A 25,769-nucleotide genomic window follows, 5' to 3' on the forward strand; every position below is an offset into this window, starting at 1 on the left:
AAAAGACACATGGAGGTGACCCCAGGCTGCTACCTTGGAGCCCAAAAAGCCATGACCTCAGACAGCTGAGCAAACCACTGAGACTTAGGAGCAAAAGTGACCGATACAGGACATTGTAAAGAGAGCAGTGCATCCTCTGAATAATGATTAAAGGATGTCCAAAATCCAATTTTAGATCTGGCTCTATGCTCACATCTTGTTATTTTCCTTGGGCAAGTCACTGACCCTCTCTGGCCTCTAATATCTTCCATTGTAAAAAAAAAACTGTTTGGACTACATGATCCCTCCAGCCCAATCACTAAGACTCTGGCAAGGATCTTTACAGAAGGAAACACAGTCATGGTAACATTCAAAGGTGTTGAGGAGAAATTATAATCTCCACTTTCTGAAGAAGAAAAATGAGACGCAAACTTAAACATTTAGATAAAACCTGAAGATCCAGGAGACTTATCAAGATGACAAAGGTACTTCTGGAAACACATGAGGCCATGCGTGGAGTAACATGCACTGACAATGGGATCTGTCCATTCCCTGGGCACTCCGCCTATCCCTGAGAGCATCTCCATTAATTTACCTAATTTCCATTCTTTGTAGCCGAAATTACCAAAACAAACACAATAACATGCTGAAGCCACACCACAAATTTCAGAGAGTAAAGAATAAGCCAGTGCCTTCTTCCTTTCTTCCCACAGAGAATTATAACAAACTCCCAATCCCTGTGATGCCACAGATCCCGAGCTAGAACTGTGGGCCGTCCCCTGCTAGCAGGTCACTATTGCTTAGATTCAAGCGCTAATGACAACAACAGATATTGATATTGCTTACTTTGTGCCAGGCCATGTTCTAGGCACGTTCCATGTATTAACTCATTTAATTCAAACACCACCACCCAAAGGTCAGTAGTATTTGTAATCACCATTTTACTGAAAAGGAAACTGAGGCACGGAGCAGCTAAGGAATTTGCCCAAAGCTACGCTGCTAATGAAATAACTGTTAGCATGTTAGCCTCTCAGTTCCCCTCTCATCTCTCCTCCGTATGACTACCCCAACCTTCAAGTAAGTAGTAAATCACATCCTGCTTGGCAGGAAACCCAGATAAGCCACTCTGTAGCTGCTCAGGATAAACTATTCTGTAACTATTCTGTAAGCATCTATAACTGCTCAAGATAAACTGTTCTGTAACTGTTCTGTAACTGAAAATTTCCTGCTTGCACTCCCCCTGACTCTGATAAAATTGTGGTTTTTGCCCTTATAAACCACTGCCTACTCTGTTCGGGGTTGAGAGCTTTTTGGACATAAGTCCACTCTCAACTGCCGGCTAGTAAAGGACTCAAAATTCGATTCTCAGTTTGTGGCAATTCCTTTCTCACACTTCAACTGTAACACTAGTAAGAGGCAGAACCCACGCCCAAGCACCCTGGCCACAGATTCACTGTCATAAACTCAACACTGTAGACAGGAGAAGGCAACTGGAGCTCTGATGGCCTTCTCTTTTCAAGCAAGAAAACTTTAGCATTGATTCTGCTTTTTTTAGATATATATACATTCCCAAGGTAAAGACTCAATCCTCATTCTTACTCCAAACCATTATTATTAGATGCATTAAATGAAGTGTTTTCTCTCATTTTGACCATCTACTCACTCTTGTAAAACCAAAGCGAAACAACACATTAGCAGATATCTTTCTTATATAAGTGTGCCTTTCCATTAAGCTGACATCTCTCTTGCCAACTAGCATGGGTGCTGCACAAGGCAAGGACTGTCTTGCCTGTACTGCAGTTCAATCTTCTGAGTACTGACTGGTACTTAATAGGTATTAAGCAAATACTGGATGAATAAGGGAATGGGTGGGTGGATGAGTGGGTGGGTGAACAAATGGGAGGAAAGATGAGTAGATGGATGGATGGGTGGGTGGATGGATGGATGTGTGGGCAGAATGGATGAATGTATGGGTGGATGGATGGGTGGATGGATGGGTATGTAGGTGGATAGATGAATGGATGGATGGGTGGGTGGATCATAAGTTCTTTAAGCCTGGATCATCTCTCTGTTCAGGATTACATATGCAATAGAAATACAGAAAATGCTGTTCACTATAATCACACAAAAATGGGAGCATAATTTTTTCCTTTTTTCTTCTTTTGTGCTTTTGCCTCCTACATATTTTACTTTCTCATAAAACCTTTTTTACAAACATCTGCAGAGTGGGGGGATTGAAAGAAAGTCCCTACCCTGCTGAAACAAACAGGAAAATAAATTTCCTGCTATGCAAAGGCTTTTAAGACAACAGAATACTCTCTCAGATTGCAGTTGCTGTGCCAAAGTTTCTAATAGTTAAATGCAAAGCACGTTTCTCAAATGCATTAGAAATGACTTCATGATTGACGGGATGCTGATAAATTGTTAAACAGTGGCAAGTGTGCACGTATCATTTTAAATACATAGTTTAAAATTAGAAAGACTAACTTTTTAAATTAAATTGCATCTATTTCACTTACTTTTTATGTCATGAACACATTCAGTGTAACTATCACTACATAGAAACTAGATGCCTAAGTCATTAAGAAAATTTAAACCTTGGTCCATTTCTGGACATTAATTAAACAAAACTGTGCCATTTGTGTGTGTTTTAATGTATAACAAATTGTTAGAAATATCTTTAAATTGCAAATGTGTTTTCAACTAAAATCAGACATGACATTCTTTCCCTTTTTAAAAAATAAATTAATGGATCATGAAAACTAAAACAAAACAAAACTAACAAAAACCTCCCATGTGGTTTGCAGAACGGCATGTTATTTCCAGACATGCCACAGGAGGGAGCGCTCACTTGACTGAAAGCCCTCCTGTGGCCCAAGAGTGAAGTCAGAGAGTGAGAGGAGCTGGAGGCTGGCCAGCGTTTGCTTGGAAAGCAAAGGCCACATCAGCACTCCGCATGGCAGGCAGTATCCCTACTTGTACCACCCCCAGGTGAAGTACACCAGGTGGGCTTGGTTTCCCAGCATTTTTTCAACAATACATCTTTGCCACTTAGAGCCACAACAGTGAATTTCTTACGGGCCTGACCTGATGTAAGGATCTGGCAGCCTGAAGATGCAAACATTTACTTAGTTGTTATTTACCTAAAATCTAAGCTGGACGGCATTTCTCATGCCCAGGGGAGGAGGAGGAACTGGCAGCCCTGGTCACTGACTCCGTCTCCAGAGCCAAGAAGTCTGTTTCCCGTTCAGTCCAGAACTTGGCGCCGGGCCTTCTTGATGTTCTTCCTCCTTCCCTCAGCCTCCCTCTGTCTTCTGCTGCTCAGCTTTTTAAATCCTTTCCCTTTTTGTACTTTGAGATCATTAAGTTTATATGTTATCTGGGCCCGAGAACCAGAGAGGCAGGTCAATCTTGGTGCTGGCACTGCTTAACTATCCAAAACCGTCCCCATGTTGGACTTACCATGACCATGTTTATGACACCTACAACCAGTACCTTTGCCAGTTGTCCAAGCATCTTGATGGTCACAAAGGAACAATTCTCAAGCCTCCAGTTTACTTGTTAAAGGGCTCAAAAGTGCATCAAAGAAAATAATTTCCCATTCTTAATCTAAAAAGTATAACCTGATTTTTTTCAAAGTGAGAATGGTTCTTAAGAATGGACACCGTCTGAACAAAAATACATGCCATGCCCCTGTGTTCCATTTGCTTTTACCCACTACCAGGTGGAGTGTTGGATGTTGTCTCATCTCCCCTGTAATGCCCTCCCTAAGTAATCCCTTCCAGAAAAATAGTGGCTCTCTCTTCTGGGTTCTTACAGCACTTTTCATATAACTTGATTATTCTGTTAGTCGTGGTATGAGCCATTTATTTGCTTACACAATTATGCCATATAGTAAACATAAATGAAAGCTCTGTTTTAAATCAGTGACGGAATGAATCAATGAATAAATGAATCGTTAAAAAAATAGTTCAAAATGTTTCTCCCAATATTTCTTTAAATTATTTTTCTCTATAAGGACAAAGTGAAGCAAGGAAAAATTAGTAGCATCCTATTAAAGCACCCTAACCTTCGCAAACATTTATCAACAAAAATTTTAATGTGCAAGACACTGTGGTAAGTCCTAAGTACCTCTCTCAAAGACAGTAAAAAATAATGTTTGAGAAGACAGAAAGCTCAAGGTTTAATCATGCAATAGCTAGTGTTCAGCTAGCAGGAAATATAGTTTGACTTAAAGTAACACAAAAGATTAGGAAAGAAATGGCTTTTAGCGAAGCTGCAAAGGGCTGAAATGTCAAAATAAGTAAGAATTTATGTGGTTTGTAAAGAAGTGTATTGAAGGCTTTGACTCCTCTAAGTAAAAGAGAAAAATGAGATATGATAACCAAATGTAATGTATAATCCTCTACTGTATCAAAAAGCAAATAAATACTGGGCTAGAAAGACCATTTGGAGAGATTTGAGTATGTACTCTACAATAGATAATATTGTATCTATGTGGAATTTCCTGGGTTTAATAATAGCATTGTGATAATGTAGCAGAGTGTCTTTATTTATAGGACATACAGACTAATATTAAGGATTTTAGAGTTTAAGTAACATGATATCTGCAACTTCTATATGGATGTATGAAGATATGCAAGTGAAGGAGAGAAAGAGAAAGAAAATGTCACAGTGTTGACAGTTGGTGAATTTAGCTGAAAGTATATATTTATTTACTTTATCAACAAAGGCCAAAAAAAAGCATACTTGTTAACTTTATCAAGAATTCAGGGAAAAAAGAACAAAGACTATATATTTATATTAAATTGGGGTATTTAATGGTGTGAAGGACATTTCTGAGGCCAACTCAGTTTTCAGTCTTTTGTGAATTATAATTTATTTTTTTTCCTGGATGCTCACAAAATTTTTCATTTATCCTTGATATTAAAGTATTTTGAAAAGATACCCTGGGTATGGATCTTTTCACCTATTTTGCTGGGAACACTCTGAGTCTTTTTATTCTGCCAACACATGTTTTAATTTTTAGAAGCACTCAGCCTGACTTCATACTACACACTATGTCCATGCAACAAGGCTGCATTTGTACCCATATATTTTTGTAAATAAATTTTTTAAAGGGCAAATGTAAGCATGCTTTCTTGAATAAAAAGCAAGAGCTCAGGAACATTTTGTTCTTCTATATATTTAACTATTGCTGCACTTAATTATTCTAATAACTTTTGTTTGTTTGTTTGTCTGAGTCAGTCTCACTCTGTCGCCCAGGCTAGAGAGCGGCTGGAGTAAAATGGCACACTCACAGCCATCGCAGCCTCAACCTCCTGGGCTCAGGTGATTCTTCCACCTCAGCCTTCCAAGTAGCTGGAACCACAAGTGTGTGTCACCACACCTAACTAATTTTTTTTATTTATTGTAGACATGAAGTCTTGTCAAGTTGCCCAAGCTGGTCTCAAATCCCTGAGCACAGGGAATCCTCTTACCTCTGCCTCCCAAAGTACTGGGATTACAGGTATGAGCCACCACGCCCAGCTAATTATTCTACTATATTTTAAAGAAATGTCTCCTTGAAGTCCTACTAGAGCCATCAGGCAAGAAGAGTCCCAAGGATGCTTTTCATGTTACTAGGTGGAATCTCTCATTGATTGTCTTTGCAAGCTGCTTTCTATACCTAATTTCATAGAATTTGTGCTTTTTTGTATTTTATGACTCCAAATGCTTTTCAAAATTTATCTCCTGTTCTTCTCAGTGAATATGTCTTAAGTGTTTGAGTTTTCCCTACAGCTTTAGGTTATTGTTTGTCATTTTTTATACTATTATTTTCCCCAAACCAAGTTCTATAGAAAGAGAAATGGTCTACAGTCAGTAGTTTGGGATATTCTGGGCTGAAACAGTTCTATTTCTTTGTCATAGACTTGCCAGGCTCTTTAATATGCTTTGCTGGGTTGTGAAAAGAGAATGTCATACAGGGGGCTCTACAAATGTACATGATCACTGACCCCTCGTTTCAGTGAAACACTGTTGGTTTATCAAAGAATTCATGTTCTAGAACCTAAGTTGGGAAATTGCATTTTTGAGCCTCTAGAATCTCGTGAATCTTTGTGTTGTTGTTTCATGATATTCATCCTTGAACAAAGAAGAGCTGGGTGTTTAGAGAAAAAAAACCTGTCCTGTCCCCTCTTGGTTTATGTGGGTGGTGTATGTCTCCCTGCTAGCCCGCATACAGCAGGGCTGGTAACACACCATTAACACATAGTGCCAGTATCTGGAAAACACCCAAGCCCATGACTTTGCTGGAGGAAGGGTAGATCCTTCTCCTACTGTCCTGGGGTCCCCACTGACAATAAGAGCAGAATTCAATCTTTGCAACTGCTATGGCTTGTCATTGCAATTGTGTCCTCCTCCTAAAACTCGAGTTGTAACCCTAAGCCCGATGTGCTGGTGTTGGAAGTGGGGCCTTTCAGGGGTGATTAAATTTGAATGAGGTCATGAGAGTAGAGCCCTCATGATGAGATTAGTGCCTTTAGAAGAAGAGAAAGAGTCCAGAATCTGCCCACCCTCCCTCCTTCCCTCCAGTCACCATCTCCCTCCCCCGTCTTCCTCTCCCTCCTCCTCCCCCTCTTTTTTTCTCTTTCTCTCTCTCCTCTCCCTCTCCCTCTCTCCCTTCCCCTCCCTCTCCCTCTCCTTTCCCTCTCCTCTGCCATGTGAAGATACAAAGAGAAGCCACCATCTGCAAACCAGAAAGGGTCCCTTCCCAGAACCCAGATCTGCTGGCCCTTAATCCTAGACTCTCCAGCCTCCAGAACTGATAGAAACAAATGTTTGGTGTTTTAAATCACCCAGTCTATGATATTTTGTAATAGCAGCCCAAGCTAAGACAATAATGCTAAATGGTGTCTGCTTAACCGGAAGAAGTGTGAAAACACAGTCTCAAGAGATCAGTGCTCTTCCTTTCTTCTTTCTGTATGGTCACCTTCACTTAACCATTTGCAGCATACTGTGATCATCTGTCCTCTCCCCTATGTCTCATGTGCTGTGCTGGAGGCGACTGTCCTGCTTGGATGTAGAAGACAGGCCATGTATGGATGCCCAAGGACAAAGATCACCATGTAGCTTCTACTCAAGAGGGCAGAGGTTTCCTGGCTTCCTGGCAATGGCACATCTGGCATCTCTGAGATGGGGCATGCCCTGAGCCTGGGTCAGAGCATGCCGCCACCCATAAGCACTGATATGATGCACAGGTCAAGTCCACCCAGCCGCTTAGAACGTCTCACCCACACTCCCATTGCATGGAGGCCTGAACTTGGAGTTGAGAGAGTATCCACCCAGGTTCTAAGAAGTCACTGACAGATAGACCCTGGCATTCTGCACCACTCATGTGTGTTTTGAATGGTTGGACAGAACGTGGGGGTTGCTTACTCCAAGCACTCTCTTAACCTGAAAATACAAAGTGAAGCCAAATGTAAAGAAGCATAAAATTAATTTGGCAGCTAATATCAACAAGAGAATGAAGTATATCATGAATTACAAAAAGATAGCCATTTTGCCAGCCTCCACATTATTTATTTAGTATCTGAAATTGACTATTATAAAGTTGCATTCAGAGGACAATAATATTCATCATTTCTCTGTTCTGCCTTCCTTCAAATAGCTCAAAATATCAATATAAAAAATGTAATAAGCAAAACAAGGTAAGCACAACAAGAAAAGAAGATACAAATAAGTCAATATGAGGGGTGCAGAGAAAAGCAACAGAAAGAAAACACAGAAACAACTCTTGCAAAAAAAATACTTCTAGAAATGCCAGTCTTGGGTTTTCAATAATATAAAGTATTTCTTCATGTGCCAGTGCCCTAGAGAAAAAACTCTTTGCCTATGTATCTGTGTGTGTGTTTGTGTGTGTGTGTGTGTGTGTGTACAGATATACATAATGAAATGTTAATTTAACTTCATAGAGTATTTAAGACATTAGAAATATAACATCTATAACATCGGTAGTAATGTTAAGAAAAGGCAGCACATAACACAACTCACAAAAAAAGTCACTTGCTATTATAGGCAATGATATTTGCAATTAAGCTGAATACAACTAAATTATGACTTTAATTAAAAGGCATTTTCAAGATGGCACCAACATGTTTAAAATTTAATACATTTTATATGAGATACTGGAGTTATTAACATTTTCTTTCTGCAGCATGTGCACTTTTTAAAAAGCAAAAACATCTTTAACCAATATCAAAATGCTCCCAGAATCCATAGAAGTTTCATTGCATAATAAATTCAAGGAGCAATTTTTTCCAGTCATTTAATACTTGCCCCTACTTGGGATATGCAATTGTATTCACATTCATGGTTAATAGTAACAGAATTACTGACAAACTCTGGTGGCCCAAGTGTCTACATTAATTTTAAATGGAGAATGAATGGATGACCCAGGGGACTCATAATGAAACTCAGAGTCTTTTGCGACTGGACCAGAGTCAGAATGTTAGGACAATTCAGCAGACCTCATTTTGAGAGCAAAAATGATAGCCAAGGGTCTGTGTCAAGTGAGTTTAAGTCTGAACTCTGTGCCTGGCAGACACATAGAGGGTCACACCAACAAGGGAGATCTTTTTCTAATTCTGTCTTCTCTGCAGAAGTCTTATTACCTGAGGAAAACTGACCTGTCAAGGTATGAAATTGTCTTTCTAAAATAAGTCCGAGACACAGCAGCTAGGAGGATTACTGGTGATCTTACGTGACCCAGCCAAGGACAGTGATGATGGCCTTGCCTGTCTCTGCGTAAAGAGTTGAGTAAGTGTCAGCTGTTTTTACAAAGCTATCCTGGAGACCATGAAGACCAAGAAGATGCATAAAACAGAAGCATTAAGAACGTTTACTTGTGCTCAAGGAGTTTAAAATCTAGTTTGAGAAGCACATTGTTACCACAGAGAGTCACTCATGAATATAAATGAAACTTTGAATAGGTAGGCTCAGTATGAAGGACACAAAAGGTCAGTGTGAGAGGAAACATGCCTTTCCTGAACAAGCTGCTGTCATGCCCATTGCTTTCTGGAGTGCCTTTTAGAGTTAACTTATAAGGGATGCAGAAATATTTACAAAGTTATGTTCATAGTATCACTTCAGGTTAATCATCCAGATTATTCAGAAAGTAGCTTCAGATAATTCTACCCACCTCCAAGTACCAAAGTTGCCTTCCCCCCACTATGACGGCAGAGAGGCAAAAAAGCTGCTTTTAATGAACACAGACTTGCCCCTAGTTAATGAATATCACATAACTATCACAAAGGGGTCTTCTTTCTGTAAAGACAGGTCTACCATTTGTGCAATACTTTGACCAATGGCAATCAATTACTTTGAAGGATAAAACATTTATTTGGTTCTAAAAATTCTAGCATATTTCTCTTAAAATTAAATTATGCCATTAGAAAGGTTTATCTTATATTCTCAGGAAGTGACTTCACAGCAACCACAAATGAATACTATAAAAGTCCTACATACGCCATGGAAACCACACGTTCACTGTAATGAAATTTTATCATAGAAAGTACTCTGTTCAAAAATCATTAGAAACAAGTAAAAAAAAAAAGGACAACAGCTACATATGTCCACTTGCAAGTGCTTCAACCCCTCCGCGGCTGTTTCCCTGACCCCGTTTCCCCTCATACTGCCCAGCACCTGGCAGGCTTTTTATCCTGGTTGTGAGTCTACTCCCATGGCCCCATAAAAGGAGAATGACAGAGACCCAGCACTCTTGGGGGCGCCTTCTGCTAGGGCAGGGATGGCCAGCAGCTGGCTTGGTGCCCTCACCCCCTCAGAATGCCAGGGACAGCGCTCACCTTGCACCTGGGATTTCACAGGGCAGCAACAGTACCCCCATGCTTGCTTCTCTCACTCCCCCCGGATATTGTCTATACCTCTCTCATCTGTCCTCCACATCAGGGTCACTACCTGACACTCACACTGGACCAAAACTTTCCTCTGCAGAATGAGGTCCAGACTCCTAAGCACAATGCACAAGGCCCTGAACAGGCTAGTTCCAACTTACACACTTGTTTTCTACCATTCCTCCATCCCGCTATACACACACACACACACACACACACACACACACACACACACACACACGCATGCGCACACACCAGCATCATCCTCCTATCTCTCCACAAAACACCACACAGACTCACCTACTCTGTGCATTTGTCTTTGGCAGAAATAACCATTTCCACACCACCACTTGTAACACCAATAGATGCCTTCCCTGACCGGCCCTGGGAGACCTGGCCCCAGTCCTCTCTTGTCTGGCCACACAACAACTGTATTATAATTCTCCTCTGGACTGAGTTCAGGGACTGCCTTTCTGGCCTTGGCTGCTCTTCCCCCAGCAGGGTCCTGGCACACAGTAGGCATGCGGAATGTTCACTGCAGAAATAAACTGATGTCTAAGTGCATCGCCGTGAGTAGTACTGAGGAGCGCTTTTGCCTCAAGTCCTCAGTGTAGTCGTTTTTCAACTATCTTCAATTCATTGTTATTTGATCTTGAAAGGGTTTCACCGAGGCTGCATCTGAGCCCCACTGCTCCGTAGGTATTACACGTGGAGTCGCCTAAGGTAAGACCACAATGTTCCATACAGAATTGCTTCTGAAAGATTCATCTGCAGCTTGGGCTTAGCCCCCAAAGTGCGTTTTTCTTAAAGTATACCTTAAACAATAATAAAAATGCTCATAGGACACCAACCATCAAATTAATATTAATGGTAATAACAACAATAATTGTCTTTAAAGTAATTCATTGAAGCCAAGAAGTAGACAAACCAGTTGACATGCAGTCAGAATTCAATATTTTTCATGAGAAAAACAATTCACTACCAATGACAAATAACAGTAGGACCACTAACACTACCTGTCATGCATCTAATGAAGACAGATTCTCCGGCTACCACATATAATATGTAATATCCAAAAGCACTGCTGTAATTCACAGCTAATTAGTGTCTTGCCGTTATGAGCAGTGTCGTGGCCCTGACTCTCTTTTCAGATCCACTCAGACCTTACAAGAGCAGACAGCCGTGCAAGGATCACAACAACCCAATTAGCACCCACCCCAACCTAGGGCTGCTACTTCTCAGCCCACCCCCACATCCATAAATCATGCTCCTTTACCAAGCTCTTCTCCTCTGACAGCTGCAAGCCATTGTTGCCCAAGGAATAAAGACAGTCCTTCTAAGGAAAACTCATGTGGGAGAGACAGAGATAGAAAAGGGATATAATTTGGCTTCCTTGAGCAGTGCAGCAGTCAGCAAAATTGAAGACCATCAATTCTGACTGATTAAGAGACACATGTACTAAGAAATAAATCCATGAATGGTATATCTGAAGACCCTCAGTGATAATCAACAGTCAGCAATCGAGTTGTTTGTTTGTTTGTTTTAATGTGACTTTACTGAAGACATTTTCTTCCCATTTTTCTCCTGGAAAGCCTTCCCTCTGGCTAATAAGAAAAATGTTCTTTCAGTAGAGCATAATGGTATGCATTTACTTTGTCCCCCAGTGAATATGCAGCAATCAGATAATTTGTTTGAAAGACTCTAAATTGTTTGACTTCATTGAAAAAGAATCTGTAATGATGTGCTGGTCTCCAAGCAAGGGCTACAAAGCTTTCTAAATCCATAAGCAAGCTCTGGAGTGTTTGCAGCACATAGCCAATATCCTTGTAATTTTGTTCTAAGCCTATAAAGCTGTTTTGTTCCATAATATTCTACTTAGAAAGAATTCTGAACAGTCACTGTAGCCTGGGTACTATTCAGATATGACGCAGGTAATTCTGCTTTTAGTTTGTTTTCCTCATGAAACAATCACTCTTCTATGTTTTTAAGGTTAACCAAAAACATTTAATCTAGCTGCCACCTTATTTGATATATAAATGTTGACAAAGGTAAACAAACCAACAGGGATGCATTTAAATAAGGAATTCCTTTATACTCTTCTTATTAAGCATGGAAATTTCCAAAAGTTTTAATTTTCTTCCTCTGAGTATAATATTCTCATGGAAATCTTCAAACAGTAAAATATTTATCTACAAGATGTCCACTGTATCATATTTTACAACACAATAATGAAAATGTACAAGGTATAAGTCAAGTAAATGATAATACATCCATACATGGAAAGTTATGTGACTTCTATAAATAATCATGTAGAAGAATATTAAAGGACATGCAAAAACATTCACAAAATATGCAGGGCAGAAGTAAGAAAAGCAGAGCCTAAAACCATACTATACATATACACACAAATATGTGAGTAGACCTATCTATAAACACACACATATTTGTGCATATAAGTATACATATGTGTATGTGTATATAGACGTGTATATATAGTATATATCTATACAGTATATATATTTATATACTATATATATTTATATACAGTATGTACAGTATATATTTATGTACTGTGAACCTGAAAGAGCCAATCTCAAGTGGTTAACTTGGCCTAAATTTAAAACAGAGACAGGTCATGATGGTTCATGCTTGTAATCCCAGCACTTAGGAAGGGTGAGGTGGGAGGACTGCTTGATCCCAGGAGTTCAAGACCAGCCTGGGCAACATAGCAACAACTTGCCTCTACAAAAAAAGAAAAATTAGCCAAGTGTCATGGCACGTGCCTATAGTCCCAGCTTCTTGGGAGGCTGAGGCAGAAGGGTCGCCTGAGCCCAGGAGGTTGATGTTACTGTGAGCTGTGATTCATGCCACTGCACTCCAATCTCAATTACAGAGGGAGATTCTGACTCAGTCAATCCATAAATAAAATAGACCACTTGCTGACTAGAGGACACACTGTCCTCTAAGCTCCCCGAAAACCCATTAACTCTGGTGCTTTCAGAGTTCACCTGCCTCAGCCAGTAAGAATTTAGCTGTACAGACCAATCAAGGTTCAGTTATATCAGCCAATCAGAGCTCAGGTGTATCAACCAATCAGGGTTCAGTCATATCAACCTATCAAGGCTCAAATATAGCAATCAATCTGGGCTCAGCTGTAATGACCATTCAAGGCTCAGTTGTAATGACCAATCAAGGCTCGACTGTATCAACCAATCAGAACTAAGCAAGTAGAATCCTGTATTTGCATAACCAGCCCTGCTTGGGAACTTGGGACAGTGACTTACTATAACCCAGATCCTCCCTTTTTGCTAGGATACGCCTTCACTCTGCCCAAAGGCTGTGTCTCCAGGGCCTGCAAGCTTCACCAGAATAAAAAGTCTCTTTCGTCCAAAATCCCTTTCAGAGAACTTCTGTTCACAATACAAACATAAATACACATATGTATTCTATTATTCCCAAGATGATCGCAACTTTGTTTTCTGTGTATGGGGGTATATGTAGGTATAAATGTATAAATAAATATGTCAAGAATTTACTAAAATCCTGACAGGAGAGGTATTTCAATATTTAAATTTTCAGAAAGTCATATTCTAGATTATTCTTCTTTAAGCTGCCCTGTTTATATAAAATTTTCATACTTCTTTCATAATCAGAATAAAGAAACAATATATGAAATATTCAGGTATATCACCTGGGTATATACCAATGTGCATTGATAGGAATCCCAACCCATGGAACACGTGCTCTGAGTGACTAATGCCCATCTCATATCAGTCATTCAATATTTCGATTATCATCCTGGGTATAAGCAACATGTAAAAGGTAAATGACACATCTTTTTTTTTTTTTTTTTTTTTTCCGAGTTGGAGTCTCACTCTGTCGCCCAGACTGGAGTGCAGTGGCCACTTCCAGCCACCGCAGCCTCAACCTGCTGGGCTCCGGTGATCCTTCCGCCTCAGCCTTCCAAGTAGCTGGAACTACAGGTGCGCACTACCACTCCCGGCTAGTTATTTTTTTTATTTATTGTAGAGATGAGGTCTCACCAAGTTGCCCAGGCGGGTCTCGAACCCGCGGGCTGAGGCAATTCACTCACCTCAGCCTCCCAAGGCACGGGATTACAGGCTGAGCCACCGAGCCCGGCAAATGAGACATCTTAAGCATATTTTGAGAATGGCCATCAGAACAGCAGTTTCTAACCCTTTATACATGGCACTAAGAGTGAATTTGAATCCACACCATTCTGGAATCCCAGACCCACTCAGTGTCAGAACAGGCAGGAAGGGCAGAACATGGTAGCTCACACCTGTAATCCCAGCATGGAGGCCAAGGCAGGATAATCGCTAGAGCCCAGGAGTTCAGACCTTCTGATAAACTGCCTCAGCACCACAACCCTGGAATCGCTCCAGCTCTGACCTATCCACCCTGAGGGTTGGGACTACCAGGTGTATAGAAGGACTATGGGTATAAAATATACACAGTCTAGCCAGAGTTCAGTCAGGTCCAAATCCCCAATACGTGGAACCAGGGCCTGCTTTAGGGTGGGGCTGTGGAGGCCACCCTGACTTCCAACTCAGGAGCCAGACACGGTGAGGCACGTGCCATCGCGTCTAATAAGCGCTGAGTGGGGGCAGCAAGAAGGAAGGAAGGAAGCAAAGTTTCTTTCCCCAGGAGGTTTACTAGCTAAACACAGTACATAGAATACATGCTTCAGGGGGATAACACACACGACAGGCCTAGACAATGCAGAACAGAGCAAGAAAAGAAGAAGTCTCACATTCAGAGATAGTGCAGTCTTTAAGAAAAGACATTACGCCCCATGCAAAAAAAAAAAACAAACAAACCTATAAACATAGATTTTTGAAAGCAAAGACATACACGTAAGTACCTTCAACCCTTAAAGATACTTCTCAGGTTCCCCATGCTCCTTTTTCCCTAGGGCAGTGTAAACATGAATTTGATCCTTCTTAGGTGAAAAACTGTATTTGACCAAATGTTACATGTTATGGGGTTATTTAAATGGATTTGCATTAAGTATGTCCATTCGCTTTCGATTTACCAGGCAGAGACAAGTGAAATGCAAAAAGAAAAAAAAAAAAATTGGTACTGTGGCAATCTCAGTGCTGATACTATGTAGTTTTGGCTTCTCACTGATCATTTCTCTAACAGGAGCCCAGGTAACGCAAAGGTGAGAAAGGATAGCCAGATTCATGTATTTTCCATCTCCTACCTAGAGTGTATATATCTGAAATTGTTTATGGAGACTTCTAGCTTTAATCATGTTTTTGCTGATTTTAATATTATTCTTAAGTAGTTTAGTAGATTTAATGTTGGTGCTACTGTGAAAATAAGAAATAAGGCAAATTTAAAATTATCACATCCATGCTCACACAGCAAGTTCATAACTGCAGACTCTTGAACCAATATTGGAATCACACAAAACAATGCCCATACCTGAAATAGCTAAATCTCCTTTGTGGCTTTCACTTTCTCTGATTAAAAAGGCACCCGTCTGGTTTTCTGAATACAATAGTTGTTTTTCTGCATCTGCTCTCTTGGTTGCTCCAAAGAACCACCTAAAAAGAGAGATATGTAAACTTTAATTAAGCAAACATTCATTTTTTTAAGGAGCAAGAAGCTTGGCAAGATAGTGTTCTAACATCAAAAACAGTTAGTTATATTCTTTAGTGAAACTATTGCAGGTATAAATGGTAGCTTCTGACACTTGAAATGGTTTTTCAGGATGCCTATAACTCACACCAGGATTCATTTTTTAAAAATTACAAGCAGGAATTTGATTGATGCCTGCTACCATGTCTCTTCTCAGATCTGCATTTTGTCTGAGAGGTCCTGTGCCCATCCCCCACCATAGTCAAAGCCCACCTCGGGTCTGCCATGTAAGCCAGTCACATTTCAAACTCTGAAATTACTCGTCATCACCATGCATCTCTCCACTGCCTCACCTGATACCTCTCAAAGTTGGAAGGCAAATATTTTCATCAAAGGATTCATATTCTTTACATTAAAGTGTGAACAATTTAAAATGTAGTTCTCTTCTTCTCCCTGCTTTGGAATTTTTTTAAAAAGTGTAGTTCTCTGGACATTTAAGAAATGATTCCATAAATCAGGAGCAAGCATTTTTGCCTAGGAGATAGCTTCCTAATGCCATCCCCACCTCTTGTCTTTTCCCTCTCATCTACCATTCTAGAAATATGAGCCAGATACCGAACACACAAGTTCATGAATGTGACCATTCCCAACAAAGACTCATGGAACATCAATATCAGAGCCCATCTGAAAGATGTATCAGGTTGACAGGAATCGATGTGATCTAATCAGAGGGCGCTGGAACACCTGCTTTTCACAAATGACCTCTCATCGTGGGGCCATGAAGGTGACCATCATTATTAAAGACTTTATATAAACTACTGAACTTTTCAGGTATCCTTGTTAAAAATGGAAACATCCCAAGAGGAAATGCAGGCTTGATGGAAGAAACAGACTGGGAGAGAAGATGCCGATTATCAAAAGCTAGCTGGAGTCTGACAGGTGATGAGCATTGGAGTGCACTACAAGTGACGCAGTTGAAAGCAGGTTGAAGGGAAAGATTTTGAAAGAAAAACATTCAGATAAAAATAGAACCTTCTAGCAAATGCAGGGTGTTTGTTTACTGTTGTCCTAATTATCAATTAGAAATTACGTCACATTAACTACATCTGTCAGAATATGCCAGGTCATCTTGGAGTAATGAACAACTCCAAAATCTCAGTGGTATCAGACACCAAGGAGTTATTTTTTCTTTCAGCTCCATGTCTCTGCTCCAAGTCTCACTCAGGGAGTTTCTAGCTCCATGCATTTATGTTTGCTGAGCCAGGATTAGAAAATGTAGCAAATCTCAGGCGGGTTCCTACAGCTTCTAAAGAGTCTACTCAGGGATGAACTCACTGGCAAATAAACCACACGGTCTGCTTAAATCCAAAGAGTAGAAAGTGCAGTTCCCCTATTTTCCAGTAGGCAGAGAATTGGAAGCATTTGGTAGACTACACTAATGACTGCACATTGATATCAGGGGTCCAGCTGATGTTCACAGGGTATTGTTTTTCCAATCGAAACCATGGGCGGCATGAAAACATTCTGAAGTGGCCATGGAATGAATTCATAGAAAAACAGAAATGCACATTTTCTGCTATTGCAGAAATAAGTCAATAGGATACTAGAACATAATAAAAATCTCAAAAAGACCTAAGCATACAAATTAGTGATGAAAGGATGAATGATTCAGTAAATAATGCCAATACCATTAATAACGTATGGGAAAAAATTGATGTCTATAGGATAGACAATAATTCCACATAGATGAAAGACATAACATGAAAGGTCAACTTCAGAACTTTCTGGAGACAATGGGCTAGAGAGGTTTTCTCAAGCAAGACAAAAGGAAAAAGATATTCAAACCTTAAGGGGAAAGTTTGATAATATTCATTACTTCACTGTTTAAAACACTGCATAAATAAGATTACCATGAAATAAAATTAAAATACAAGTCGTGAGCCTGGAGAAAATATTTGCAAATTACATAAACCCAAATAGGATTAGTATTCACATTATATTGAGATCCATAATCAACAAAGATAACATAGTAGAAAAATTGGCACCGGATATAATTGGACAGTTCACAGAAAAGCAAAACCCAAATAGTTAATAAAAATAAGAAAAGAAACACAGCCTCTATTTGGGCTGGTGATTAAGAATATTAGCAATATTACATATAAAACTACCACGAAGTACAGTTCTATACTTTTCCAAATTAAAAACTCTCACATTATCAGGTACTGGGGAAATTGTGAAACAAGACCCTTTATATAAATCCAGTGACAACACAATTCGTACAACTGATTGAGAGAGCACTTTGGCACTATCTGGTAAAGCTGAGTGTCTGTACCCTGTTCAATGTCATGAGCTCAAGGAGACACACTACAGAATTCTCCACTGGAGAATTATAGCAGTGAGACATTGGAAACCGTCTAAATGTCAATTACAGGAGAATAGGTAGACAAACGGCTATAGATACAAAATGAACTACTGTATAAAAATTAAAGAATTAAAGCAGTAGAAAATTAAAAATTAAAGCAGTAGCCAGCAGTCCCAGCTACTCAGGAGACTGAAGCTGGAGGATCGTTTGAGCTCAGGAGTTCAAGGCTGTCGTGCACCAGATTGTATCTGTGAATAGCTACTGCACTCCAGACTGGGCAATATAGTGAGTGAGACCCTGTCTCTAAAAAAAATAAAAATCAATAAATAAAATCTAAAAAAAAATGACTCAGGGATGAAAGGAAGTTGAAAATGATACACACCATTGTAATAGCATTTATATAAAGTTTAAGCAAAAACATTTAAAAACTGTACATATTTTTATAAAAACATGCACATTTAGTGAAAGTCAATGGTTAAAGTACTCAAGCATTTCCGGAAATGGCAACATTTCTTCACACAAATATTTCAAGCAAAGAAGCAATAATGGTCAAATATACTGATCAACTCAATGCCTTTTCTGATTAAAAGTACATTGATTGTGCATCAACCTTTAATTGTTTGATAATATATAAGTATATAAATCTTTATAAGAATTTATCTAGCAAACTAAATTCTCAGAATTACGATTATATTTACTATATCTCATTGTTCTCAATAATAAATGCTCCATTATATAAGTTTATGTACATACATTTGTATTTTACATCATCAAGTCTATAAATGATGTGTTTTCTCTGACCAATATAAGTAGAAGCAAGCAGTTTTGTAAATCAAATGATTGAAGATAATGCAATTTTACTACATTGTAAAGGAAATTGATAGTAAAAAGTTTAAAATTCTTTTCTGTCTGGACAGTTTGGGGCTTTAGTATAATTACTGTACAAGGCAGATCACACAAGTGTAGAATCCATGGTAAGGATGAAATGAATATACGTGTTTGACTGGATGCAAGTTACACAATACGGGGATTTTGCTTGGTTGAGCTCCAATGAGGAAGTGAACAGCGTAAATAATCAGCTGTCTTCTGGATGTAGTGGCATTATATCACCACCCTTTATACTCAAAGGGGACGCAGCAGCCAGGCTGCCATCTCCGGCACACGTGCTGCTGGGAGACTCATGGGCAGATGATGGAGCGGTTCAAGCTTTGCACAGGTGAAAACTGCTGTGTCATTGAGGTCTGAACCGACTGTTATTCTGTTAGCCCTGCCTTTTGCAGCCCCTGCTGGCCACTGGCTGGAAGGGCACACGCACCCCAGGCCTGGCTGTCCACCACAGCCACTACAACACCCCCTTTAAGCTGCAGTTCTGCGTGCTGTCAGCAGTTAGTGCAGAGAGGAATTAAGAGACCCTCGGAGGTCTAAGGTCTCTCAGGAGAGCTGTGCATGCCCAGGAGCTTCCAAGCACAGTCCCCAGGGCAGGAACTTCAGCATCCCATGAAAATGCAGACTCGTGTCTCACTCTGTACCTGCTGAATCGTAAACTCCAGAGGTGGAGCCCAGCAATCTGAGGTTCAATCAGTCCCCCGGGTGATCTGATGCACACTGAAGTCTGAGAACTACTTACATATAGAAAAAGTAATTAATCCATGTAGAAACTTACACAGGATAGCTAGAGTAAGTTAGAGCTTGGCACTTGGGTATGAAAATCATCCCATGAAGTTAGACTACATGAAAACACACTCACATTGTGCTGATGTTTAACGAAAATAATCTTTTTACCATATGATGCCATGAAAAAGATCTTGATTGATTATAACCCATAGGAGGAGATCCATGATAGCCATGTCCTGTGAGAAAGAAATGCTGCAATTAGATAAAAAACAGAACTATAAGTATGATGCCTGGTTTGGGAAGAAAGGTATGTGGCTTAAGTCAAACTTATTTTAGAAACATTGTCAAGTGTCTACTGTGAGTCAGTTCTGTAGCACTGACAAAGAAAGATCTGTAAGATGTTTTGTTTATAAAAGGTGTAGTGCAAAGTAACAAGAGTGTTACCATTTCATGTATATTTTTTAAACTAACAAACCAAAAATCACATGTGCTTATTTCTCTGGAGATTAGTGACAGCTGACAAAAATGCTGACACAGTGTTTTCACTTTTTACTCTGTATTCTTCTCTATAACTTGGGTGTTTACAGCAAAATGTAGTTGGAGATTACTTTAAAATTTATTTAAACAAAAATTAAAATAGATCAATCAGGAATATGCTTCAAAAATGTATATGTCATAAAGGTCTGCACTAGAAATGCTGGCAGTGAGAATTGATTGCTTCAGGAAAAATCCCCAAGGAATGTGAAACAGGTGATCATGGATGGGCAGGGAACAGATGGAAGACCCTCCATGACACCAGGATTCAAACCTGGAAGTCTAGAGGACAATATGCCCCGCAATGCAACAAAAGCAGAAAACAGCCCAGGCCCACAGCATCTCGCTAGGAAAGTGACTGAGCCTCTGAATACTCAATGTCCTCATTCGCTAACAGGGATGATGATAATTTCCTCATAGTCTTGTAGATTAGGAAAAGTAATACATGCAAAGGGCTTAATGTCTGGGCACATTCATGTTCAGTACATAGGACCTATTCTAAGAAAACTCATTGAAGGCAGACATTATAAATATGGTCTCAGACGTGTTGAATGTGAGGTCCTGACAGAACATGAGTAGATTTGTGAACATGACCTTACTCATGCTTGCATAGACAGTTTCATCACAAGTGACTCTTCTCCCGGCCTGCAACTCTTGACAAGGACATACTGCCACCAGGTGGCAGTAGGTCATTTCACTAATCCAAAAAGGCAGAGGGGCAAGCAGTTGTGTAAGATTAACTGGAGGGTCTTTATTTCAAAAAAGGCAAAAAGAGCCTTTAAAAAAACACAGAATTTATGCAGCGTAACTGAATATCAACATTTAAGTAACATAGATATCAATCAAAATTTAGGGAAATCAGCATGAAAATAGACATGGTACGTCCATTAACGCTTTGTCATTTCATCGAAGTCTTATTTTACCTCAGTGACCCTTCATTCCATCAAATAGAGATAATTTCCTCTTACATTTTTTAAATTGAAAACTAATGCCCAGAACCTACTGACTAAAGTTTACAAAAGTTAACATATAATTTTAATTTTTCTAATGTCTCCCTAAACACCAAGGCAGCTACCTTCATGTTCTGTAGACAGATTCTGAAAAAAATAAGCTCTTAGGACTGGTCTCAGAAAAAATAAAAATGTACCCTTCCAGAAAATGCAGAAAGGAAAGCATGTGGATCCAGTTGACATGATCAGTCATGGGGAAGAGCCTGGGGTGACTCCCACTGAGAGCTCAGGGGCAGAGTGTCTATAAGGTTGGCATCATACCCACATATGTGGTGAAGGATAAAACCACCTATCGTCCTTGCCAATATGATTGGCCAGCATCAGCACCACTAACATTTGTACAACACTCACAGTGTGCAGGGCACACCCATCATGTTTAGTCATTTATTGTATCTAGATGAAAGACTTGGACTCATGGACTCTCGAGCTGTGACTCACCTGCCTCTACCTATGTCTGGGCAACATTGCCAGAAAAGCCCCTGGGGCTTCCTCTTGTCCAGGTCATCAGTCCCCTCCCCTACCATCTCCCTTGGCTCCCAAGAATCTAGCCCCGTCACTCTCTCCCACTCACATGGCATGTGAAGGACAAAGAAAAGATAATAATACTTCTATGTATTTTGTTCCTCATCCTTCCTTTCCACTTCCCTCACCATAACCTTTGTCTGATTCAATGTTACAACTTGGATTGTGGCAACATTTCACTGCCTGTTCTCTTTAACACTAATAGCTTGTATTTATTGACCACAGACAGGGAGCCAGGCACTGTGGTTACGAGTTTCGCATGCATTATCTCAGTCTCTCCCCCTTGCTTGCACCACCACCACTAGATTAATCAACTGACCAATGTATCTACACAAGTAAGGGGTTTTCTGTTTTTGGAATAAAACCCTATTAGCCTGAAAATTCAGGCCCTCCACTATCTAGACACCAGCCATTTCTCCCATCTTACCTTTCCTGCATAACTCCCTGTTCCAGCTAAGCTCACACTCTTACCACCACTTACAGTGGCACCACTTGAACTTGCCTACTCAGAATTCCTGCAGTATTCAGTGACTATGTCTCTGACTTGGTGTGTGGCATGCAAAAGCTAGTGCCATATTTTAACTGTTTGTTAGATGATTCCTTGTGTTCATTCACTGGAGGCTGCAGACCTCCCTAGCACAAGGACAGAGTCAGGTAACGCCTCATATCTCTGGCATGAAGCAACACGCCACATGTCTTGTGGAGCTGTTAAATAAATACTTGTTGATGAAACAATTAATACATTGTACTTCCGTGTGAGTGCTTTATACAGTCTCTTGGTTTATACTGAACATTGAACTTTAGATAATGCCTGTGTGTCCATGTAATCTCATTTGTGCCAACCACATAGCTTGCTTATGGGAAAGTAGAATGTGCTGATGGGAAAGCCTCATCTGCTTGGGCCAGTGGCAGCCCAGCTTCTAACATTAACAGGCCTCAGACCACAAATTCCAATCTGACCCCTCTCTCTTCTCCCAATGAGAACTTGAGTATGAATGTCAAGATCAAAAATGAAACTCACTTTGCTGTCCTTTAGAATATAAGTATATCAGGGCTGCACACATGTGAAGAACATGTGATCAAGTGACGAGTCAAGTTCAGTATCAGAGGCAGGATTTGCAGGCACACAGAAACCAGAGAGCTCTTGCTTGGGTCATTTGATGAAGCTTTTTTTTATGCTGTTGTTCACCTTGATAGTCATCATGAAAGGGGAATTTTGAAGGAACTTCTTTACGGAGGAAGTAAGGCAAAATAATCTGTGACTTCCTCACCAAGAGAGATGACTATTTGTAAAAGAATCTAGATATAACCTGAGCCCACTTCCCTGAGTCTAGTAATCAAAAGTACGCAATTTCTCACGAAAAGCTGACAAAGAATACAACAAAGGTGTGCATAGGCATTTGATCTCAAGGCAGTGTTTCTGTTTCACAACTGTCCTCTATTTGGGTAAAAGGGAAATGAAGACCAAAATTGACTTCTCTTTTAAAATAAAAAACAGGCCTGCCTTGGTGGCTCAGCCTGTAATCCCAGCACTCTGGGAGGCCAAGACAAGTGGATTGCCTGAGGCTGTGGGTTTGAGACCAGCCTAGGCAACTTGGTGAGACCTTGTCTCTACAACAAATAAAAAATTATCTGGGCATGGTAGCACACGTCTGTAGTTCCAGCTACTTGGAAGGCTGAGACACAAGGATCGCCGGAGCCCAGCAGGTCGACACTGGGGTGGCAGTGGGTGTGCCACTGCACTCCAGCCTGGGCAACAGAGTGAGACTCCAACTCAAAAAATAATAATAATAATAAGTAAAATAAAATAAAAAAACAAAGAGTACATATATAATGACATTTTAAATCATCAAGCCCAAAATAAAAATGTAAAGTTTAACCCATCTACTTTGCTCTTGGACAAAATTTGTGATAATGTTTGTCCCAGAAACTAGGAGTATATGGGTTAGAGTTGAAAGCATTAGTCATCTTCTGTTTCCATCTTTGTCCCATCCAAAGAAGGTAAGCACGGTTGATCTTATGATGCCTAGAGAAATGCCTTCTTCAAAAAACCCACAAATGTTCATTCCTGTTCTCTATATGAACACACTTTGGGGCAGTAGTATACTTCCTAGTGAGTATATGGGACACTAACTTCAGAAGTGACAGTCTCACTTAGTTTTCTACCTGTCTCCCAATCAAAAAATTGTTATTTCCTCTCATGAGTTTCATTTTTCATCCCAAGAAGGAAAAAAATAAAAAGAATTTTTACTTCACTTAATCTCGAGAAACTTTAATTCCCAGTGTCAGGAATGATATTATCTCACTTTATCTGAAGCACTGTTTTTATTGTTGTTGTTAAGATCTTCAGAAATCTTGTTCTTTGGGAATTACTCTGGGAATAGACAAGGCCCAGTATTGAGTGTAGTCAGTGATTAGTCAGTGTGGTCCTCACTCAAGGAGGGTCAATGATGTCCCACTGTGGACTTAGCATCTACCCTGCATTTTCTGGATCCAGGTTTCTCTTACAGAAAGAAAGAGTGGTGAGCATCTGTCCTCTGTTTCCCTCTATTGAGTGATATTCAAGAGACTGCATAGCTGATGTAGCACATACCCCTCCCCATCAGAACAGACACTCACACAGCCAGAGACTCAAGCCTAAGTTTTTAATCCCATCATTTTAACACTAAGTGATGCACATCCTCACTTCATTCAATCTATCTCAAATAAAATGTTGCAAACAACTTGAAGGTATCCTACCCTTCTCATTACTTACAGTGCAATAATTATATAGTTTTCTATGTGCTTTATATGCTGAAATACATTAGTGACATTAATTTTAAACCAACTGTATGGAAAAAAGATGAAAAAGCAAAAGAAGAATATATTTCTTTTCTCTCGAGAATCTTAGACTATTGGGCAGTGGGGAGTTAAAAGATCATTTTAAGTAACAAATTTTTAAAAAGTGATTTTTTAAAAAAGCATTTAATCATCCAGTGTTGTGTAGTCAGATAAATTAAGTGTTAGCTCTATGGAGTATGGAAGACTTCTTTTAAAGAGTACACTTTGAAAAGAATTTGAAAGAGATGAGAAATCTAAAAAAAGGAAGAAAGAAAGAAAAGGGTATGTGGACAGGTGAAGAAACCAAAAAAGTGTTTGTGGGCAGATTGGTTTAATGGGCAACACTGGACAGCAGGAATCAAGAACACAGGTCTTTGATGTTTGCAGGTAATTCCATGTGGAAACTATCTCCATGGAAGAAGCAGATCTTTGGCAAAATTTGAAAAGTACATTAGAAGAATGTTGAGATATCCACTTGGTATTTAGCACAGTAGAGAATTTGAAGTCCTGAGCTCACAAGAAATATGAGAAGAAAATGTGACATTATTTAAAAATTGTTCCATGAACAAATATAAGTGGTAGGGTACAGGGAGTGAAAGCAAGAAAGAATTATTCTATGGGGAGAAAGAAAAAAAGCAATTGGTCAAACTTTAGAGCTGGTAAGAAATTTTTATGGCGATCTAAGGTGTTTTAGCGAGTACTTGTATTTTTCTGGGAAGAGAGTTCGTTGCTTCATTTAATTCTCAGAGATGTTTGTGGAAAAAAAACTAACTGTCTCCCTCAATAAGACTGAGTGTTTGCTCCAGGGTCACATGAGAGCTGAGGTCAAAGCCATAATCACCGCCTACCACCCTACCATTCACTCATTGTTCATTTTTCATTAGTTACTTAATGAGCAGCTATTATGTGCCAAGCACAGTTCTAGTCAGTAGACATAAAGCAGTGCTGTAGTGAAACAAAAAGTCCTCCCTCTGTGGTACTCATATACTAATGGAGAAAAACAGATGACAAAATAAATGAGTAAATGATACCATATGTTTGAAGGTGATAAATGCAAAGTAGGAAAAAAATTAAGCAAAGTAAGGAAGAAGAGTGCAGTTTTCAAATTACTTTCACTTGGCAAGAATATGCAGGCAGGTGGGATTCAGAGGATTTTCCTCTGTGTTCCTAAATTTAAAAATAATCAGCAGAGCCGGGCTCAGTGGCTCAGCCTGTCATCCCGCGCCTTTGGGAGGCTGAGGTGAGTGGATTGCCTGAACCCGCGGGTTCGAGACCCGCCTGGGCAGCGAGACCTCATCTCTACAATAAATCCAAAAATCAGCCGGGCATGGTAGCACGCGCCTGTAGTTCCAGCTACTTGGAAGGCTGAGGCGGAAGGATCGCCGGAGCCCAGCGGGTCGAGGTTGCGGTGGCCGGGAGCGGCCACTGCAC

The 25,769-nt window shown here is 40.0% G+C and overlaps 1 protein-coding gene across 1 annotated transcript in view; it reads right to left on the minus strand.

Annotated features, from left to right (window-relative positions):
- FRK (fyn related Src family tyrosine kinase) overlaps positions 1 to 25,769 on the minus strand; it is a 96,162-nt gene that overhangs the window by 28,482 nt on the left and 41,911 nt on the right. The window contains exon 2 of the mRNA XM_008055270.1: positions 15,321 to 15,442. Coding sequence (XP_008053461.1) covers positions 15,321 to 15,442 — 122 coding nt within the window. The remainder of the gene's footprint in view (positions 1 to 15,320; positions 15,443 to 25,769) is intronic.

Source organism: Carlito syrichta, unplaced genomic scaffold (assembly GCF_000164805.1).
Source record: "Carlito syrichta isolate Samal-C Ts95f unplaced genomic scaffold, Tarsius_syrichta-2.0.1 Scaffold301807, whole genome shotgun sequence".
In the NCBI taxonomy this organism is placed as follows: Eukaryota; Metazoa; Chordata; class Mammalia; order Primates; family Tarsiidae; genus Carlito; species Carlito syrichta.